This window comes from Somniosus microcephalus, chromosome 6 (genome assembly GCF_052327205.1).
Source record: "Somniosus microcephalus isolate GS21.2 chromosome 6, FLI_Smic_1.0, whole genome shotgun sequence".
Lineage (NCBI taxonomy): Eukaryota > Metazoa > Chordata > Chondrichthyes > Squaliformes > Somniosidae > Somniosus > Somniosus microcephalus.
Genome location: NC_140992.1, coordinates 282,229,904 through 282,246,074, shown reverse-complemented (window position 1 = coordinate 282,246,074; position 16,171 = coordinate 282,229,904). Strand labels below are relative to the sequence as shown.

Sequence of the window (16,171 nt, the reverse complement as noted above, 5' to 3'; positions counted from 1 at the left end):
AGAGCCAGCTATGAGGAGCTCTCTTTGGAGCCAGTGCACAGAACACTTCCTTGTGATCGACAATCTCTAAATCCTCCGTGGGTCTGGACATCCCGCCACATATTTTCAGCATCGAGCGATTCAGCAATGTGGTCTCACGAGATCATCTGTTCAATTCCGTCTTTCTCATCATCCAACACTGTTTACAGGAGCGGGTGTGAGGCTGAGAGCTGACGACAGGCTCCAAGGCCATCACCCAATACACAACAAACACAGCACTCGGCTCTCCTCCCACACGGTTAACACAGCCTCCAGTGCACAGTGATACACCTTCATAACAGGTAATGTTAGCATCTTAGAACCCCCCCCCCCCCCCCCCAAACACTCGGTGCTATGGAGGCGGTGAGGCGGGAGCAGGGGTCGCGGGGAAAGGGGCAAGGGGCAACGGGCAAAGGTCATGGCGAGGGGGCAGTTCCACTTCCGATGCACACCATGGCATTTAGCAAGGTGATCAGTGGATGACACTGCGATGGTGAAAGGGAGGGGAAACTTTGAGGGCATTGAGAGCAGGGGTGTGTCTGGTCGTCAGCTGCAAGGCTGGGCGCCTGGGGTGGGGGGGGCCGTCACTCCCCGCACATTACCCCGGTGAAGTTTACTCTAACCTCGTTACCAGTGGGCAACAACCCAGACTGATCCACAAGAATAGTCCCTGCACTGTGCCTCAGACCCACTGGGCACCGAGCCATAGAGACCCCAGACCCTCTGGGCACCGGGCCGCACCTAGACCCCAGACCCTCTGGGCACCGGGCCGCACCGAGACCCCAGACCCACTGGGCACCGGGCCGCACCGAGACCCCAGACCCACTGGGCACCGGGCCGCACCGAGACCCCAGACCCACTGGGCACCGGGCCGCACCGAGACCCCAGACCCACTGGGCCGCACCGAGACCCCAGACCCACCTGGCAGCACCGAGACCCCAGTCTCACTCTGCCAGACACTATTCTAAGAATACTATATATTAAATGTAAGGAAATACCAAGGACCACACGGAGGCCTGAAGACCGCCTGAGTAACGTTTTACCCGCTGTGTACATAAAACACTCAGGTTTAAGTTGGATCGTCATTCCTCCACCAGGCAGCATGTCCAATCAGTTCACATCAGACGCAGACGTGACGATAACTGGAGCATGCAGCTGCCTCAGGATATTTACTACTTGTTGAAACCAAGCTACACAATCAAAGCTTCACAATGAACAGCAGGTCCTGCCCAGTGACACGGTCCTTCAGTGATAAAGGTATTAGACCAATATGCTAACAGGAAGTTTCAGGCCACCTACCTGTGCCTTTTTGCTGGTTTAAGTGACAATGCAGTGTTCAATTCATTTCTTCTGTTCCAGCTGTGAACATGGCAGCGCTGAGCCTGGATTGGAAGGTATTGCACCAATCACAGGGACAACACCAGAACCAACTACCATCTCATGTTACTAAGTTCTTTAAAACCAAATTACAAAACTAGATGCTCCAAAGTTAAAGCAACTGTGTTATCTTCACAGCAATAAACTTAATGTACAATTATAAAAATTGTGAAGTTCAGTTAATAAGAAAAAGGCACATTTGGCAATGAACAGCAATATCTGGAGGTCTGTGTTACACGATAGGACTCAGACTAATCATACGTGAGATTTCTCCCATTCTTACGAGAGCTGGTGGCTTCCCACCAGTCAGTCTTTGTGCTCTTGCAGGTTACATTCCCCGAGACGCAGCAATGGTCTTTGGTTTTGTTGAGCACAGTGATCCCGAGGTTTGTCCTGGCAATCACGGCCTTCCTCACACTAAGAGTCCCATCCGGGTCACTTTGGCTGACAGAAATGAATGTATAACAAAGACTGCTGGCTTCGGGCATGAATGCAGGTCCAGGTGCTGGAAAAGATAGAAAACGTCATGGCAGACACACAGAAAGCAACAGAGAGACTGAAACCTACAACACAGTCACAAATGTGGGAAGGGAAGAGTGATCAAGATATAGAATTACATACAATATATACCACACAAACAGGCCATTCGGTCCAACCAGTCCATGCCATGAGCCTCCTCCCACCCTCTCTTCTAACCCCATCAGCATATCCTTCTATTCAATTCAATTCAAATCGCTTTATTGGCATGATAAGTTACATCTTATGTTGCCAAAGCATCAAAATACATTTATGGTTTAGCACATAAACACAGTTCTATTCATACAGTGTATAAACAGGTATATCCCTGAGTGTATAAATATACATTCGCATTGTTTATATATATTCTTTTCTTAGTTTACTGGTTGTCCCTCTGTTCATGGCAAGCTGTAACATAGTGTGCCGCCAGTGTTACACAGCTTCTCTCCTCTCCCAGTAGGAATGGGAGTTTTTGGTTGTCATTCAGATTTCTGAAATCAGGGCATATTTGTGAGAATTTTTGGTAGAAATTCTCCCTGATGCCCTGATATTTTCCGCAGGCTGTGAGGAAGTGCATCTCTGTCTCCACTACTCCCTGACTGCAGTGAGAGCATATCCTGTCTTCTCTTGGCAGCCTGGTCTGCCTGTGTCTGCCTTTTTCGATCGCTAGGCTATGTTCGCTAAGTCTGTACCTTGTCAAGGTTCTTCTCAGTTTGTTATCCTTTACCATGGTCAGGTAATCAGCTATGTTGTATTGTCTGTTTAGGGCCAAGTAGCAATTGAGTTTGCTTTGGGTTTTTGTTGTTTCTGCCCAATATGTCAGATATTTTTCCTTTTGCTTAGCGACGATTGTGTTGGGTCGAATTCTTTGTGTTACCCTGTCACTGTCCTGGGGCTGGTTGTTGTTAGTATTGTTAGTAGTTACTTCACTGAGTCCCAGGACTAGTTGACTGAGGGTATTCTTCTTTGACAAATGGGGAAAGGATCGGACAGAGTCAACATGGATTTACAAAGGGTAAATCGTGTTTGACTAATCTGCTGGAATTTTTTGAGGAAGTAACTGGTAAAATAGATGGGGGAGAGCCAGTGGATGTGGTGTACCTTGACTTCCAGAAAGCCTTCGATAAGGTTCCACACAAAAGATTATCATGCAAAATTAAGGCTCATGGGATTGGGGGCAAAGTATTAACGTGGATAGAGAACTGGCTGGCGGATAGAAAACAGAGAGTTGGAATAAACGGCTCGTTTTCGGAGTGGCAGGCAGTGACCAGCGGGGTGCCGCAAGGATCTGTCCTGGGACCCCAGCTGTTCACAATATATATAAATGATCTGGATCAGGGAATTGGATGCAATATTTCCAAATTCGCTGACGACACTAAACTAGGAGGAGGGGTGGGCTCTGATGAGGATGTCAGGAGGCTACAGTGCGATTTGGACAGGTTGGGGGAATGGGCGGATACGTGGCAGATGCACTATAATGTGGATAAATGCGAGGTTATCCACTTTGGGGGTAAAAACAGGAGGGTGGATTATTATCTAAATGGCAATAGATTGGGAGATGGGGAAGTGCAGAGGGACCTGGGTGTTCTTGTGCACCAGTCACTGAAGGAGAGCATGCAGGTGCAACAGGCGATTAAGAAGGCAAATGGTATGTTGGCCTTCATATCAAGGGGGTTCGAGTATAGGAATAGGGATACCTTACTACAGCTGTACAAGGTGCTGGTGAGACCGCATCTGGAGTATTGTGTACAGTTTTGGTCGCCCCATCTGCGGAAGGATGTTCTTGCCATGGAAAGAGTGCAGCGGCGATTCACCAGGCTGATACCTGGAATGGCGGGAATGACCTACGAGGAGAGATTGAATAGTTTGGGCTTGTACTCACTGGAGTTTAGAAGATTGAGAGGGGATCTCATCGAAACATATAAAATTATGGCAGGCCTGGACAGGCTGAATTCAGAGAGAATGTTTCCAATGGCAGGGGAGCACAGAACCAGGGGCCACAGTCTAAAAATAGCGGGCAAATCATTTAAAACAGAGATGAGGAAGAATTTCTTCACTCAAAGAGTGGTGAGCCTGTGGAATTCCCTGCCACAGAGGGCTGTGAAGGCTAATTCAATAAATATTTTCAAGAGAGAATTGGATATATTTCTGAAGGCTAAGGGGATTAAGGGTTACGGAGAAAAGGCGGGGACGGGGTACTGAACTGGTAAGATCAGCTATGATCTCAGACGAAGATCAGCCATGATCTCATTGAATGGCGGAGCAGGCTCGAAGGGCCGAATGGCCTACTCCTGTTCCTATCTCTATGTTTCTATGTTTATGGTCAGCTCTTGGCATTTCAGGGCGTCGTAGTGATAGCATTGGGGATTGCTCATTTGTAGGTGATTCCAAAATTTGGTGGCTCTTTTTTGGATAGTGATTATTAATGGATATTGGCCTAGTTCCGCCCTGCATGCATTGTTTACTGTTTTCCTTTGAGTCCGGAGGATACTTTTACAGAATTCTGCATGTAGGATCTCAATTGGGTGTTTGTCCCATTTTGTAAATTCTTGTTGAGTTAGCGGTCCCCATACCTCACTGCCATAGAGTGCAATTGGTTCAATTACTGATTTGAAAATTTTGAGCCAAATGCTAATTGGGATTTCTATTTGGATTGATTTTTTGATGGCATAGAAAGCCCTTCTTGCTTTCTCTTTCAGTTCATTCACAGCCAGTTTGAAGTTTCCCGTAGAACTGATTTTTAAGCCCAAGTATGTGTAGTTAGTGGTTTGTTCAATTTTGGTTGTTCCTACTGTGAAATTTATTTTGGGTCCCTGATGTTTGGATCTTTGCTGGAACACCAGGACTTTGGTTTTTTGGGGATTTATTGTCAGGGCCCAAGTCTGGCAGTACGACTCCAGCAGGTCCAGGTTCTGCTGTAGCCCCTCTTTAGTTGGTGACAGCAGAACCAGGTCGTCTGCATATTCCCTTCTCCCTCATGTGCTTATCTAACTTCCCCTTAAATGCATCTATGCTATTCGCCTCAACCACTCCCTGTGGTAGCGAGTTCCACATTTTCATCACTCTCTGGGTAAAGAAGTTTCTTCTGAATTCCCTATTGGATTTATTGGGGACTATCATATATTGATGGCCTTGAGTTTTGCTATTAACAGTGTAGGAGTGATTGATATACCTATAGGAGTGATCGAAGCACCTATAGCAGTGATCCCATGTACCAATAGGAGTGATCGATACACCATTAACAGGACTGATGCCATGTCACATGATACTCGATCTTTGAGCCTGGTTTGCAAATCACCTGAACCTTGGAACTCCAGATCACAGCCCATCACCTGTGTCCTTATATACCATCCTTCGACATTACCCTGGGGCTCAGATGGGGTGGGGTTGGGCTTCACTTCACTGAGATTTAAGTGGTATCTGCTGCTGGGTGTTAGCATTCACAGAAAGGGATGATCACAGGAACAGAGTCTGCACCCATCTCACTGGCCCCAAATATTATAACCCTCTTTCGTCCATTCCTACAAATATCGATCCAATTCCCCCTTACATTTTTTCACATTATCTCCCTCCACTGTCTCCCTGGTCAGTCTGTTCCACTCATTTACTCCCTCTGTGTAAAAGCAGTAAATCTGTCTGTACACCTCTCCTGGTTTTAAGGTTTGTGGCAATTCCCAACATATTAAAAAAAAAACTTGCATTTCTCCAGCAGCTTTCACGACCACCGGACGTCCCAAAGCGCTTTACAGCCAACGAAGTACTTTTTTGAAGTGGAGTCACTGTTGTAATGTAGGAAACGCGGCAGCCAATTTGCACACAGCAAGCTCCCACAAACAGCAATGTGATAATGACCAGATAATGTTTTTAAGTGTTGATTGAGGGATAACTATTGGACGGGACACCGGGGATATCTCCCCTACTCTTCTTTGAAATAGTGTCATAGGATCTTTTACATCCACCTGAGAGAACAGACTAACGTCTCATTCGAAAGACGGCACCTCTGACAGTGCAGTACTCCTTCAGTACTGCACTAGAGTGTCAGCCTAGCTTTATGTGCTCAAGTCTCTGGAGTGGAACTTGAACCCACGACCTTCTGACACGGAAACACGAGTGCTGCCCACTGAGCCACGGTTGACACGGATATTGCCAATGAGCCAATATAAAACCTTCATACCTCAGTTAGAGTAAAGAAAGAGCTGATACCAGAACCGAGAGGTTATAACTAGCTGAAAACATTGACTAGGCTGGAGATCATTTCTCTAGAAAACAAAAAGTTGAGGGGTGGCCTGATAGAGGTCTTTAAAATTATGAAAGGATTTGATAGGGTAGACGTAGAGAAGATGTTTCCACTTGTGGGGGAGACCAGAACTAGGGACCATAAATATAATATAGTCACCATTAAATCCAATAGGGAACTGAGGAGAAACTTCTTTACCCAGAGAGTGGTGAGAATGTGGAACTTACTACCACAGGGCGTGGTTGAGGTGAATACCACAGATGCATTTAAAGGGAAGCTAGATCTTTTACTCTCACCCGAGGGGGCAGACGGGGTCTAAACATGACCCACTTTCCTTTCCTATAACAGGCCAGCCAGTGCAGTTTCCTGATCTCGCCCCTCGTCCCCTTTCTAAAGTTGAATGTTTCTATTGCGCTCAATTCTCTTTCCCATCAGGAGCCTAACCTTACATTCCACCATATTATGCTCACTGCTGCCAATTTGCTCTCCCATGTACTTGTTCCTTGATATTGGGTCTGACAGCCCCTGCTCGTGTGGGTTCCTTCACCAACAGCTCCCTGTAACATTCCAATGCTGCGCCCAGGATCATATTTCCACTCTTTTTAAAAAATTCATTCATGGGATGTGGGCGGCGCTGGCAAGGCCAGCATTTATTGCCCATCCTGCCGCCCCTTCACAGGTTTCCAGTCCACCCCTGGTAAACTGAAGTTGCCCACAACAATGGCACACACTGCCCTTATTTCACTGCAGGTTTGTGGACAATTCCCCCTCCTAACCTGGTGGGCCACAGCATGCACCCACTGTCCTTCCTCCTGGGCATTGCCCATCCCAATCACCAGGGTCCATTTGCTTATAATCGAGTTCTCTTTCACCTCTACTCATTTGTCTATTCTATCACTACAAAGTAAACTGTAGCCTTGTACAGTTATCCAACTTGTGTTACTGTTGAACTAAGTCTCTGTGATGTCCATGACATCACTACCCTCTGTTCATTAATGATCTCTAGTCCATTATTCACTAGAACCCCATGGTAAGCATGAACTGGTTTCATTTAGAACTTCTCAAAGTCCTGTGACATCAATCAGAGCTCAACAGAAACACAGTGGAACGCCGCTGATTGCTCTCGGGATGAATGCGCCAATGGAGTGGGACTGAGCACATAGACTAGGAAAGTTCAAAGTCTGAGCACTGATCTCTACAATCTGCCTCAGTGTTCCTGAGTTGGGGGCTGAACAATCAGCCAATCGAACAATGAGCTGCCTTTAAAAAGAGATGGTTCGGGTACAGTCGCGATACATTCCCATGAGGGGGAAAGGTAGGGCAACCAAAGCCAGAGCTCTCTGGATGACGAAAGAGATAGCGAGTAAGAAGCAGAAAAACGGCCCATATGACAGATGTCAAGTTGAGAACACAAGTGAGAACCAGGCTGAATATAGAAAGTTCAGAGGGGAAGTGAAAAAGGAAATAGGGGCAAAGAGAGAGTATGAGAATAGATTGGCAACTAACATAAAAGGGAATCCAAAAGTCTTCTATAGGCATATAAATAGTAAATGGGTAGTAAGAGGAGGGGTGGGGCCGGTTAGGGATCAAAATGGAGACCTATGCATAGAGGTAGAGGGCATGGCTGAGGTACTGAGTGCTTTGCATCTGTCTTTACCAAGGAAGAAGATGCTGCACGAAACTCAAAAGGTTAGTATGCAGGTGCAGCAAGTGATTAAGAAGGCCAATGGAATGTTGGCTTTCATTGCTAGGGGGATAGAATATAAAAATAGGGAGGTATTGCTTCAGTTGTACAAGGTATTGGTGAGACCGCACCTGGAATACTGCATACAGTTCTGGTGTCCATACTTAAGAAAAGACATACTTGCTCTCGAGTCAGTACAAAGAAGGTTCACTCGGTTAATCCCGGGGATGAGGGGATGGACGTATGAGGAGAGGTTGAGTAGATTGGGACTCTACTCATTGGAGTTCAGAAGAATGAGAGGCGATCTTATTGAAACATACAAGATTGTGAAGGGGTTGGATCGGGTGGATGCGGGGAGGATGTTCCCGATGATGGGTGAAACTAGAACTAGGGGGCATAGTCTTAGAATAAGGGGCTGCTCTTTCAAAACTGAGATGAGGAGGAACTATTTCACTCAGAGGGTGGTAGGTCCATGGAATATGCTGCCCCAAAAAGCTGTAGAAGCTACATCATTACATAAATTTAAAACAGAAATAGAGTTTCCTAGAAGTAAAGGGAATTAAGGGTTACGGGGAGCGGGCAGGAATTTGGACACGAGTCTAGGTTTGGATCGGTCATGGCCCTGTGGGTAGCGGAGCGGGCCCAGGGGCCGTGTAGCCTGATCCTGCTCCTATTTTGTGTGTCTAATTCTGTTAGTTTCAGGAGATAGTTCTGTGATAGAGATTGGCGGTTAGGATCAGATCAGCCATGATCTTATTGAATGGCGGAGCAGGCTCGAGGGGCCGATTGGCCTACTCCTGCTCCTATTTCTTATGTTCTTAAAAGAGGTGGTAGTTGAGATACTGGATGGGATAAAAATTGATAAGGAGGAGGTACTAGAAAGGCTGTACTTAAAGTAGAAAAGTCACCAGGACCAGATGGGATGCATCTTAAGATGCTGAGGGAAGTAAAGGTGGAAATTGCAGAGGTACTGGCCATAATCTTCCAATCCTCCTGGGATATGGAGATGGTGCCAGTGGACTGGAGAATTGCAAATGTTACACCCTTGTTCAAAAAAGGGTGTAAAAATAAACCCAGCAACTACAGGCCAGTCAGTTTAACCTCAGTAGTAGGGAAGCTTTTAGGAACTATAATCCTGGACAAAATTAACAGTCACTTGGACAAGTGTGGATTAATTAATGAAAGCCAGCACAGATTTGTTAAAGGCAAATCGTGTTTAACTAACTTGATTGAGTTTTTTGATGAGGTAACAGAGAGGGTTGATGAGGGCAATGCGGTTGACGTGGTGTACATGGACTGCCAATAGGCATTTGATAAAGTGCCACATAATAGGCTTGCCAGCAAAGTTGAAGCCCATGAAATAAAAGGGACAGTGGCAGCATAGATACGAAATTGGTTAAGTGACAGGAAACAGAGAGTAATGGTGAACGGTTGTTCTTCAGACTGGAGGAAGGTACACAGTGGTGTTCCCCAGGGGTTGGTACTAGGACCACTGCTTTTCTTGATATATATTAATGACTTGGACCTGGGTGTATTGGGCACAATTTTAAAATTTGCAGATGACACAAAACTTGGAAGTATAGTGAACAGCGAGGAGGATAGTGATAGACTTCAAGAAGACATAGGCTGGTGGAATGGGCGGACATGGGGCAGATGAAATTTAACGCAGAAATGTGATACATTTTGGTAGGAAGAACAAGGAGAGGCAATATAAATTAAAGGGTACAATCCTAAAGGGGTGCACGATCAGAGAGACCTGGGGGTTTATAAGCACAAATCGTTGAAGGTGGTAGGGCAGATAGAGAAAGCGTTTAAAAAAGCATACGGGATCCTGGGCTTCATAAATAGAGGCATAGAGTACAAAAGCAAGGAGGTTATGATAAACCTTTATAAAACACTGGTTCGGCCTCAACTGGAGTATTGTGTCCAATTCTGAGCACTGTACTTTAGAAGGATGTGAAGGCCTCAGAAAGGGTGCAGAAAAGATTTACAAGAATGGTTCCAGGGATGAGGGACTGGAGAAGCTGGGGTTGTTCGCCTTAGAGCAGAGAAGTTTGAGGGGAGATTTGATAGAGGTGTTCAAAATCATGAGGGGTCTAAGAGTAGATAGAGAGAAACTTCCCATTGGCAGATAGGTCGCAAACCAGAGGACACAGATTTAAGGTGACTGGCAGAAGAACCAAAGGCGACATGAGGAAAAACTTTTTTACGCAGCGAGTGGTTAGGATCTGTAATTCATTGTCTGAAAGGGTGTTGGAGGCAGATTCAATTGTGGCTTTCAAAAGGGAGTTGGATAAGTACCTGAAGGAAAAGATTTGCAGGGCTACGGGGAAAGGGTGGGGGAGTGGGACTAGCTGAAGTGCGCTTGCAGAGAGTTGGCACGGGCTCGACGGGCCGAATGACCTCCTTCTGTGCTGTAACCATTCTATGATCCAGATCCAGCGGTCTCTGCTCAGGGGTGCAAGCGTGTTTGGATGGTGCAGGAAACCCTCTCCATCCAGAGTTCATCATAGACTCCCACCCACCTGTTGACCCTCTAGTTTAAAGGACATAAAGCAACTTTCTTATCTTGGAGAAAAAATATCAAACTGATGTGTCACGTGTGGACAGGATCAGGCTGGATTGAAATACCAGCCCTCCAAACCGGTCAAATAGCCCACTGAAGCTCTCGGCCCAGTCTCCCACATGAAGAACAGCCACCTAAACCAGGTAACAGAGGGCAGTTGGCATCTGTGGAGCTCAACTCCAGTGAGGGTCAAGCGTTTCAGGACAGATGGGGAAATGCAATGAAAACTTAAAATCTCACAGCACAGGAGGCGGCCATTCGGCCCACCGTGCGTGTGCCGGGACTGATGAGTAGGATTCTCAAACCTTCTCGTTAATGGGGCACAATCTAACTTGGCATCACCTCTGGCCACTCACATCAGAGGCTGAGAATGAGTCCACTGCTGGTTCTCTCTGCTGGGAAATGGTGCAAGTCTCAAGCTCCAATGGATGGGGGTGAGAAAAGGAGAAGATAAGCATTAAAAATGGAGACTCCAGTTCCATCATTTGCAGGAACGAGTGTCAAAAATCAGATTTTACAAAGCCCGCACTCACCAGCTCTCCTTCTGGCCCCCCGAAGTCCAAATACAGCATCCTGATCCCATCATCAGCAGACATCTTCAACCTTTCAAATGGATACTGGAAAAGGATGTTGGCCGAGTCTATGGTTGGGCTGTCCTGGGACATCACAAAACCACTTTCATAGTGAATGATCAGTTTGACGTCCTGTCCATTCCAAGTACATCCTGTTTAAAAAATAGGTCCACAGTAATTGGTGTTACACGAGGTGTCACTACCTCCTGTGACAGCGTCATTAATCGGTCAATATCAGCAGTCCCTGGGGGCAATGGACTGAATCAACAGATAAATCGGGAAAATTACTTACACTGGTCCACAAGTTGGCACTGGATGGCATTAGTTTAAGATCATTACCAGAAGAACAAAGGGAGAGTTCAGGAGAAATGTTTTTACGCAGAGGGCTGTTGGAACATGAGATGCCCGACCAGACACAGTGCAGGAAGCAGAATCCAGAATAGCTTTTAAAAGGGAAGTGGATAAATAAAAAACAAAAATGTGAAAGGTTTTGGGGAAAGGGCAGGGAAATGGGACGAAGGAAACGGCTCTTTCCAAGAGCCTGCACAGCTGCGATGGGCTGAATGACCTCTCGGTGTTGAAAAATTGTCTCACACTCACTTCAGATGTTAAAGAAAGTTCAGTACTGCCTCATTCTAACTGAGGTTTGATTAGGGAACAGAGTGTGGGGATCAATGTCTTGCTGGGGGAAACTGTTCTCATAAGAAGCTGGGATGGATAAACAGCCATTCTGTCCCTCCAGGTACCCATCATTTATCTGTGTAAAATGCCCACTGGAAGCAGCCTCTTGCACAGAAGCAGCCCTCGCCTGTTCCTACTGAATGCGCGAGCTGAGGCTGTGCTTACTCTGCTACATGTCAGCCAACCTTGGTCGCAGTTACTTTACACCAATCTGGTCAATTACTACTCGTAGTAACATTAAGTTTGGGATTTCCTCAGTTTAGGGTCTGTTCCTGTCCCACAGGCACCAATTTAATTCTTGTAAGGATTTTAGAACCTTGCACAATGTGCCCCTTTTTACAAATGATGGCAACAACAACTTATATTTATGTCATGCCTTTAATATAAATTACAATTTGGGTGCTTCACAACTGGTGTAGAAAAAATGGAAGGAGGCTAACAAAGTGAAGTGATGGTTTTGAGGAAGCGTTGAGAGGGGGGATAGATTTAGGGAGGTTCAAAGAGTAGAATCAAGGCAGTTAAAGACTGCTGCCAATGGTGGTGTGAAGAGAGGAGAAATATACCGAGGGGCAGAGTAACAGAGCACTCAGGAGGGGATATAGAGCTGGAGGAGACTGCAAGGACTTGAATTGAATGCGCTGGGAATAGGGAAGAAGTGTAGATCAGTGAGGGCAGGGATAATGGGCGAGTGGGGCTTTGTGCAGCAGACTTTTAAAAAGTCTAGTGGATGGGAGGCCAGCAAGGAAAATGGTAAAGAAGTCAAGTCTGGAGGTTCAGCAATGAAAGAGCTGAGAGGGGGATGGAGGTGAGAGCAAGCGGTCTTGGTGGTACGTTAGAATGTACAGGTGGTCATTCAGCCCATCGTGCCTGTGCTGACTCTTTGGTAGAGCTATCCATTTAGTCCTACTCCCCCGCTCTTTTCCCATAGCCTTGCAAATTTTTGCTTTTCAAGTATTTATCCAATTCCCTTTTGAAAGTTATTACTGAATCTGCTTCCACCGCCCTTTCAGGCAGTGCATTCACAACTCGCTGCGCAAAAAACAGTCTCATGTCCCCTCTGGGTCTTTTGCCAATCACCTTAAATCTGTGTCCTCTGGTTACTGACCCTCCTGCCTCTCCTTATTTACTCTATCAAAATCCTTCATGATTTTGAACACCTCTATCAAATCTCCTCTTAACCTTCTCTGCTATAAGGAGAACAGCCCCAGCTTCTCCAGTCTCTCGCCCATCGAGTCTGCGCTGGCTCTTTCGAAGAGCAATCCAGTTAGTCCCACTCCCCCGCTCTTTCCCCATATCCCTGCAATTTTTTCTCCTTCAAAGTATTTATCCAATTCCCTTTTGAAGGCTATTGAATCTGTATCCACCGCCCTACCAGGTGGTGCATTCCAAATCCTAACCACTCGTTGTGTAAAAAAGTTTTTCCTCCCGTCACCACTGGTTCTTTTGCCAATCATCTTAAATCTGTGCTTTCTCGTTATCGACCCTTCAGCCAATAGAAAGTTTCTCCTTATTTACTCTGTCTAAATCCTTCATGATGTTAAACACCTTTATCAAAGCTCCTCTTAGCCTTCTCTGCTCTAAGGAGAACAACCCCAGCTTCTCTAATCTGTCCACATAACTGTAATCCCTCATCCCTGGAACCATTCTAGTAAATTTCTTCTGCATCCTCTCCAAGGCCTTGACATCCTTCCTAAAGTGTGGTGCCCAGAATTGAACACAATAGTCCAGCTGAGATCTAACCAGTGATTTATAAAGGTTTAGCATAACTTCCTTGCTTTCGTACTCTATGCCTCGATTTCTTCTTAGGCAGTCCCTTGGAACCGAGGATGACTTGCTTCCACATTAAAAATGAGTTCTCAGGTGACTGATGAGTCCAATGCGGGACCTACAGTCTCCGTCACAGGTGGGGCAGACGGTGGTTGAAGGGGCGGGTGGGTGGGGTGCTTGGGTTGACGTGCGCTCCTTCCGCGGTTTGCGCTTGGCTTCCACTTGCTCCCGGAAAAGAGACTCGAGGTGTTCGGCGCCTTCCCGGACACTTCTCCTCCACTTTGTGCGGTCTTGGGCCAGGGATTCCCAGGTGTCGGTGGGGATGTTGCACTTTTTCAAGGCGGCTTTGAGGGTGCCCTTGAAGCGTTTCCTCTGCCCACCTGGGGCTCTCTTGCCGTGCCGGAGCTCAGAGTAGAGCGCTTGTTTTAGGAATCTCATATCAGGCATGCAGACAATGTGGCCCGTCCATCGGAGTTGATCAAGCGTGGTCAAAGCTTCGATGCTGGGGATGTTGGCCTGAGCGAGAACACGGACGTTGGTGCGCCTATCCTGTCAATGGATTTGCAGGATCTTGCGAAGGCAGCACCTCTCCAGTGTTTTGAGGTGCCTGCTGTACATGGTCCATGTCTCTGAAGCATACAGGAGGGCGGGTATCACTACTGCTCTGTAAACCATGAGCTTGGTGCTGGATCTGAGGTCCTGGTCTTCAAACACTCTCTTCCTTAGGCGACCAAAGGCTGCACTGGCACACTGAAGGCGGTGTTGGACTTTGTCATCGACGTCTGCCCTTGTTGACAGTAGGCTCCAGAGGTATGGAAAGTGGTCCATGTTGTCCAAGGCCTCGTCATGGATTTTAATAATCGGGGAGCAGTACTGTGTGGCGGGGGCAGGTTGGTAGAGGACCTTTGTCTTACAGATGTTTAGTGTAAGGCCCATGCTCTCATATGCTTCGGTGAAAGTGTCGACAATGGTTTGGAGTTCGGCCTCAGAGTGTGCGCAGACGCAAGTGTCGTCTGCATACTGTAATTCAATGACAGAGGATGGGACGACCTTGGATATGGACTGGAGGCGACAGAGGTTGAACAGCTTCCCGTTTGTTCTGTAGATTAGCTCCACTCCAGCGGGGAGCTTACTGAGATGGAGCGTTGCAGCCAGGAAGATCGAGAAGAGCGTTGGTGCGATGACACAGCCTTGCTTGACCCCGGTACGTGAATTAGGTCTGTGATGGATCCGTTGGTCAGGATCACGGCTTGCATGTCGTCGTGAAGCAGGCGGAGGATGGTGATAAACTTTTGAAGGCAGCGGAATTTGAGGAGGACACTCCACAATCCCTCACGGTTGACAGTGTCGAAGGCCTTCGAGGTAAAATGCGGCCATGAACATCGGTTGGTGCTGTTCCCTGCATTTCTCTTGTAATTGACGTGCAGTTAAGATCATGTCCATTGTGCCCCACAGTGGGCGGAATCCGCATTGCGACTCTGGGAGGAGCTCTTCAGCCACTGGGAGAAGGCGATTGAGGAGGATTCTTGCGATGACTTTCCCTGTGGCAGACAGCAGAGAAACTCTTCTGTAATTGCCGCAATCGGACTGGTCACCTTTCTTGAAGATGGTCACGATTACGGTGTCTGAGATCCCCTGGCATGCTCTCCTCCTTCTAAGTAAGAGAAATGAGTTCATGTATTCTCGCCAATAGTGCTTCTCCGCCATGTTTTAGCGCCTCGGCAGGGATTCCATCTGCTCCTGAGGCCTTGTTGTTCTTCAGTTGTCGGATGGCATTTTCAACCTCATGCCAGACTGGGGTTGCGCTGAGGTGGTGGCGGGTCGCATGCTGCGGGATGGAGTTGAGGACACTTGCGTCGAAGACAGCGTCTCGGTTAAGGAGATCTTCGAAGTGCTCCTTCCAGCGGGCACCGACTGCCTCTCTGTTTGTAAAGCCAAGGAGCCGATATGCTTTTTTTTTTTAAAACCGCTTTAACAACTTGTCCTGCCACCTTCAAAGATTTGTGTACGTGAACCCCCAGGTCTCTCTGTTCCTGCACCCCACTTGATGTTGAGTTTATAGTTCAGTTCAGGTTAAACAGAATACCAAGACTGCAAACATACCTGTTCAGTCTGAAAGAGTACATGATGATAGGAATGGAGTCAGTGGCCTGGGAGTGGAGTTTGTGGCTTTTACCTTCCTGATATTGAGCTGGAGTTAAGCTGTGACACATCTAGGACTTGATGTCAGACAAGCAGCCCGACAGCATGGAGTAGTCGAGGGGTCGGGAAGTCAGAGAGAGATACAGATAGGGATTTCCATTGAAGCCATTAGTAAAAAAAAGATCTGGGTGTTTAGTGCATCATTCTTTAAAGGTTCATGGCCACTGTCGTGAAGCTATAGCTAAAGCTCAGGTGTATTCACTTGTAAAAGACCTTGGTGATGCGCTATCAATTACTCATAAAAGACTGAGAGTTAAGAGAGTAACTAAAGGCTTTTATTAACAAAAGAATGAAGGTCTGCCTCGAGTGGTCGACCGGTCCAGAAATACAAAGGGCTGGGGAGCAGTCACCTTTATACTAGGACTTGTGGGAGGAGTCAGCCAAGGCATGTCCAGGCATGTACACAGTGGAATACAAACAGTGGTTTACCACATTCACCCCTTGTTTAAAATTGAGTCCGGCGGGGTGAAGTGTATTAAAAGTTAGTGTATTGGAGTCTCTCCGGAGGTCTTGTCTGCCGCTGTGATCGGCGTGGCAACGGCAGGGGTAGT

At 47.0% G+C, this 16,171-nt stretch overlaps 1 protein-coding gene across 2 annotated transcripts in view; it reads right to left on the bottom strand.

Moving 5' to 3' along the window:
* Nucleotides 1-339: 339 nt before the first annotated feature.
* Nucleotides 340-16,171, bottom strand: part of sntb2 (syntrophin, beta 2) — a 58,178-nt gene continuing 42,346 nt past the window's right edge. For both annotated transcript variants that reach the window (XM_085991968.1, XM_085991969.1), the window contains 2 exons: nucleotides 10,932-11,122; nucleotides 340-1,900 (listed from right to left, as the gene is read on the bottom strand). In XM_085991968.1, coding sequence (XP_085848094.1) covers nucleotides 1,808-1,900; nucleotides 10,932-11,122 — 284 coding nt within the window. In that variant the 3' untranslated portion in view covers nucleotides 340-1,807. The remainder of the gene's footprint in view (nucleotides 1,901-10,931; nucleotides 11,123-16,171) is intronic.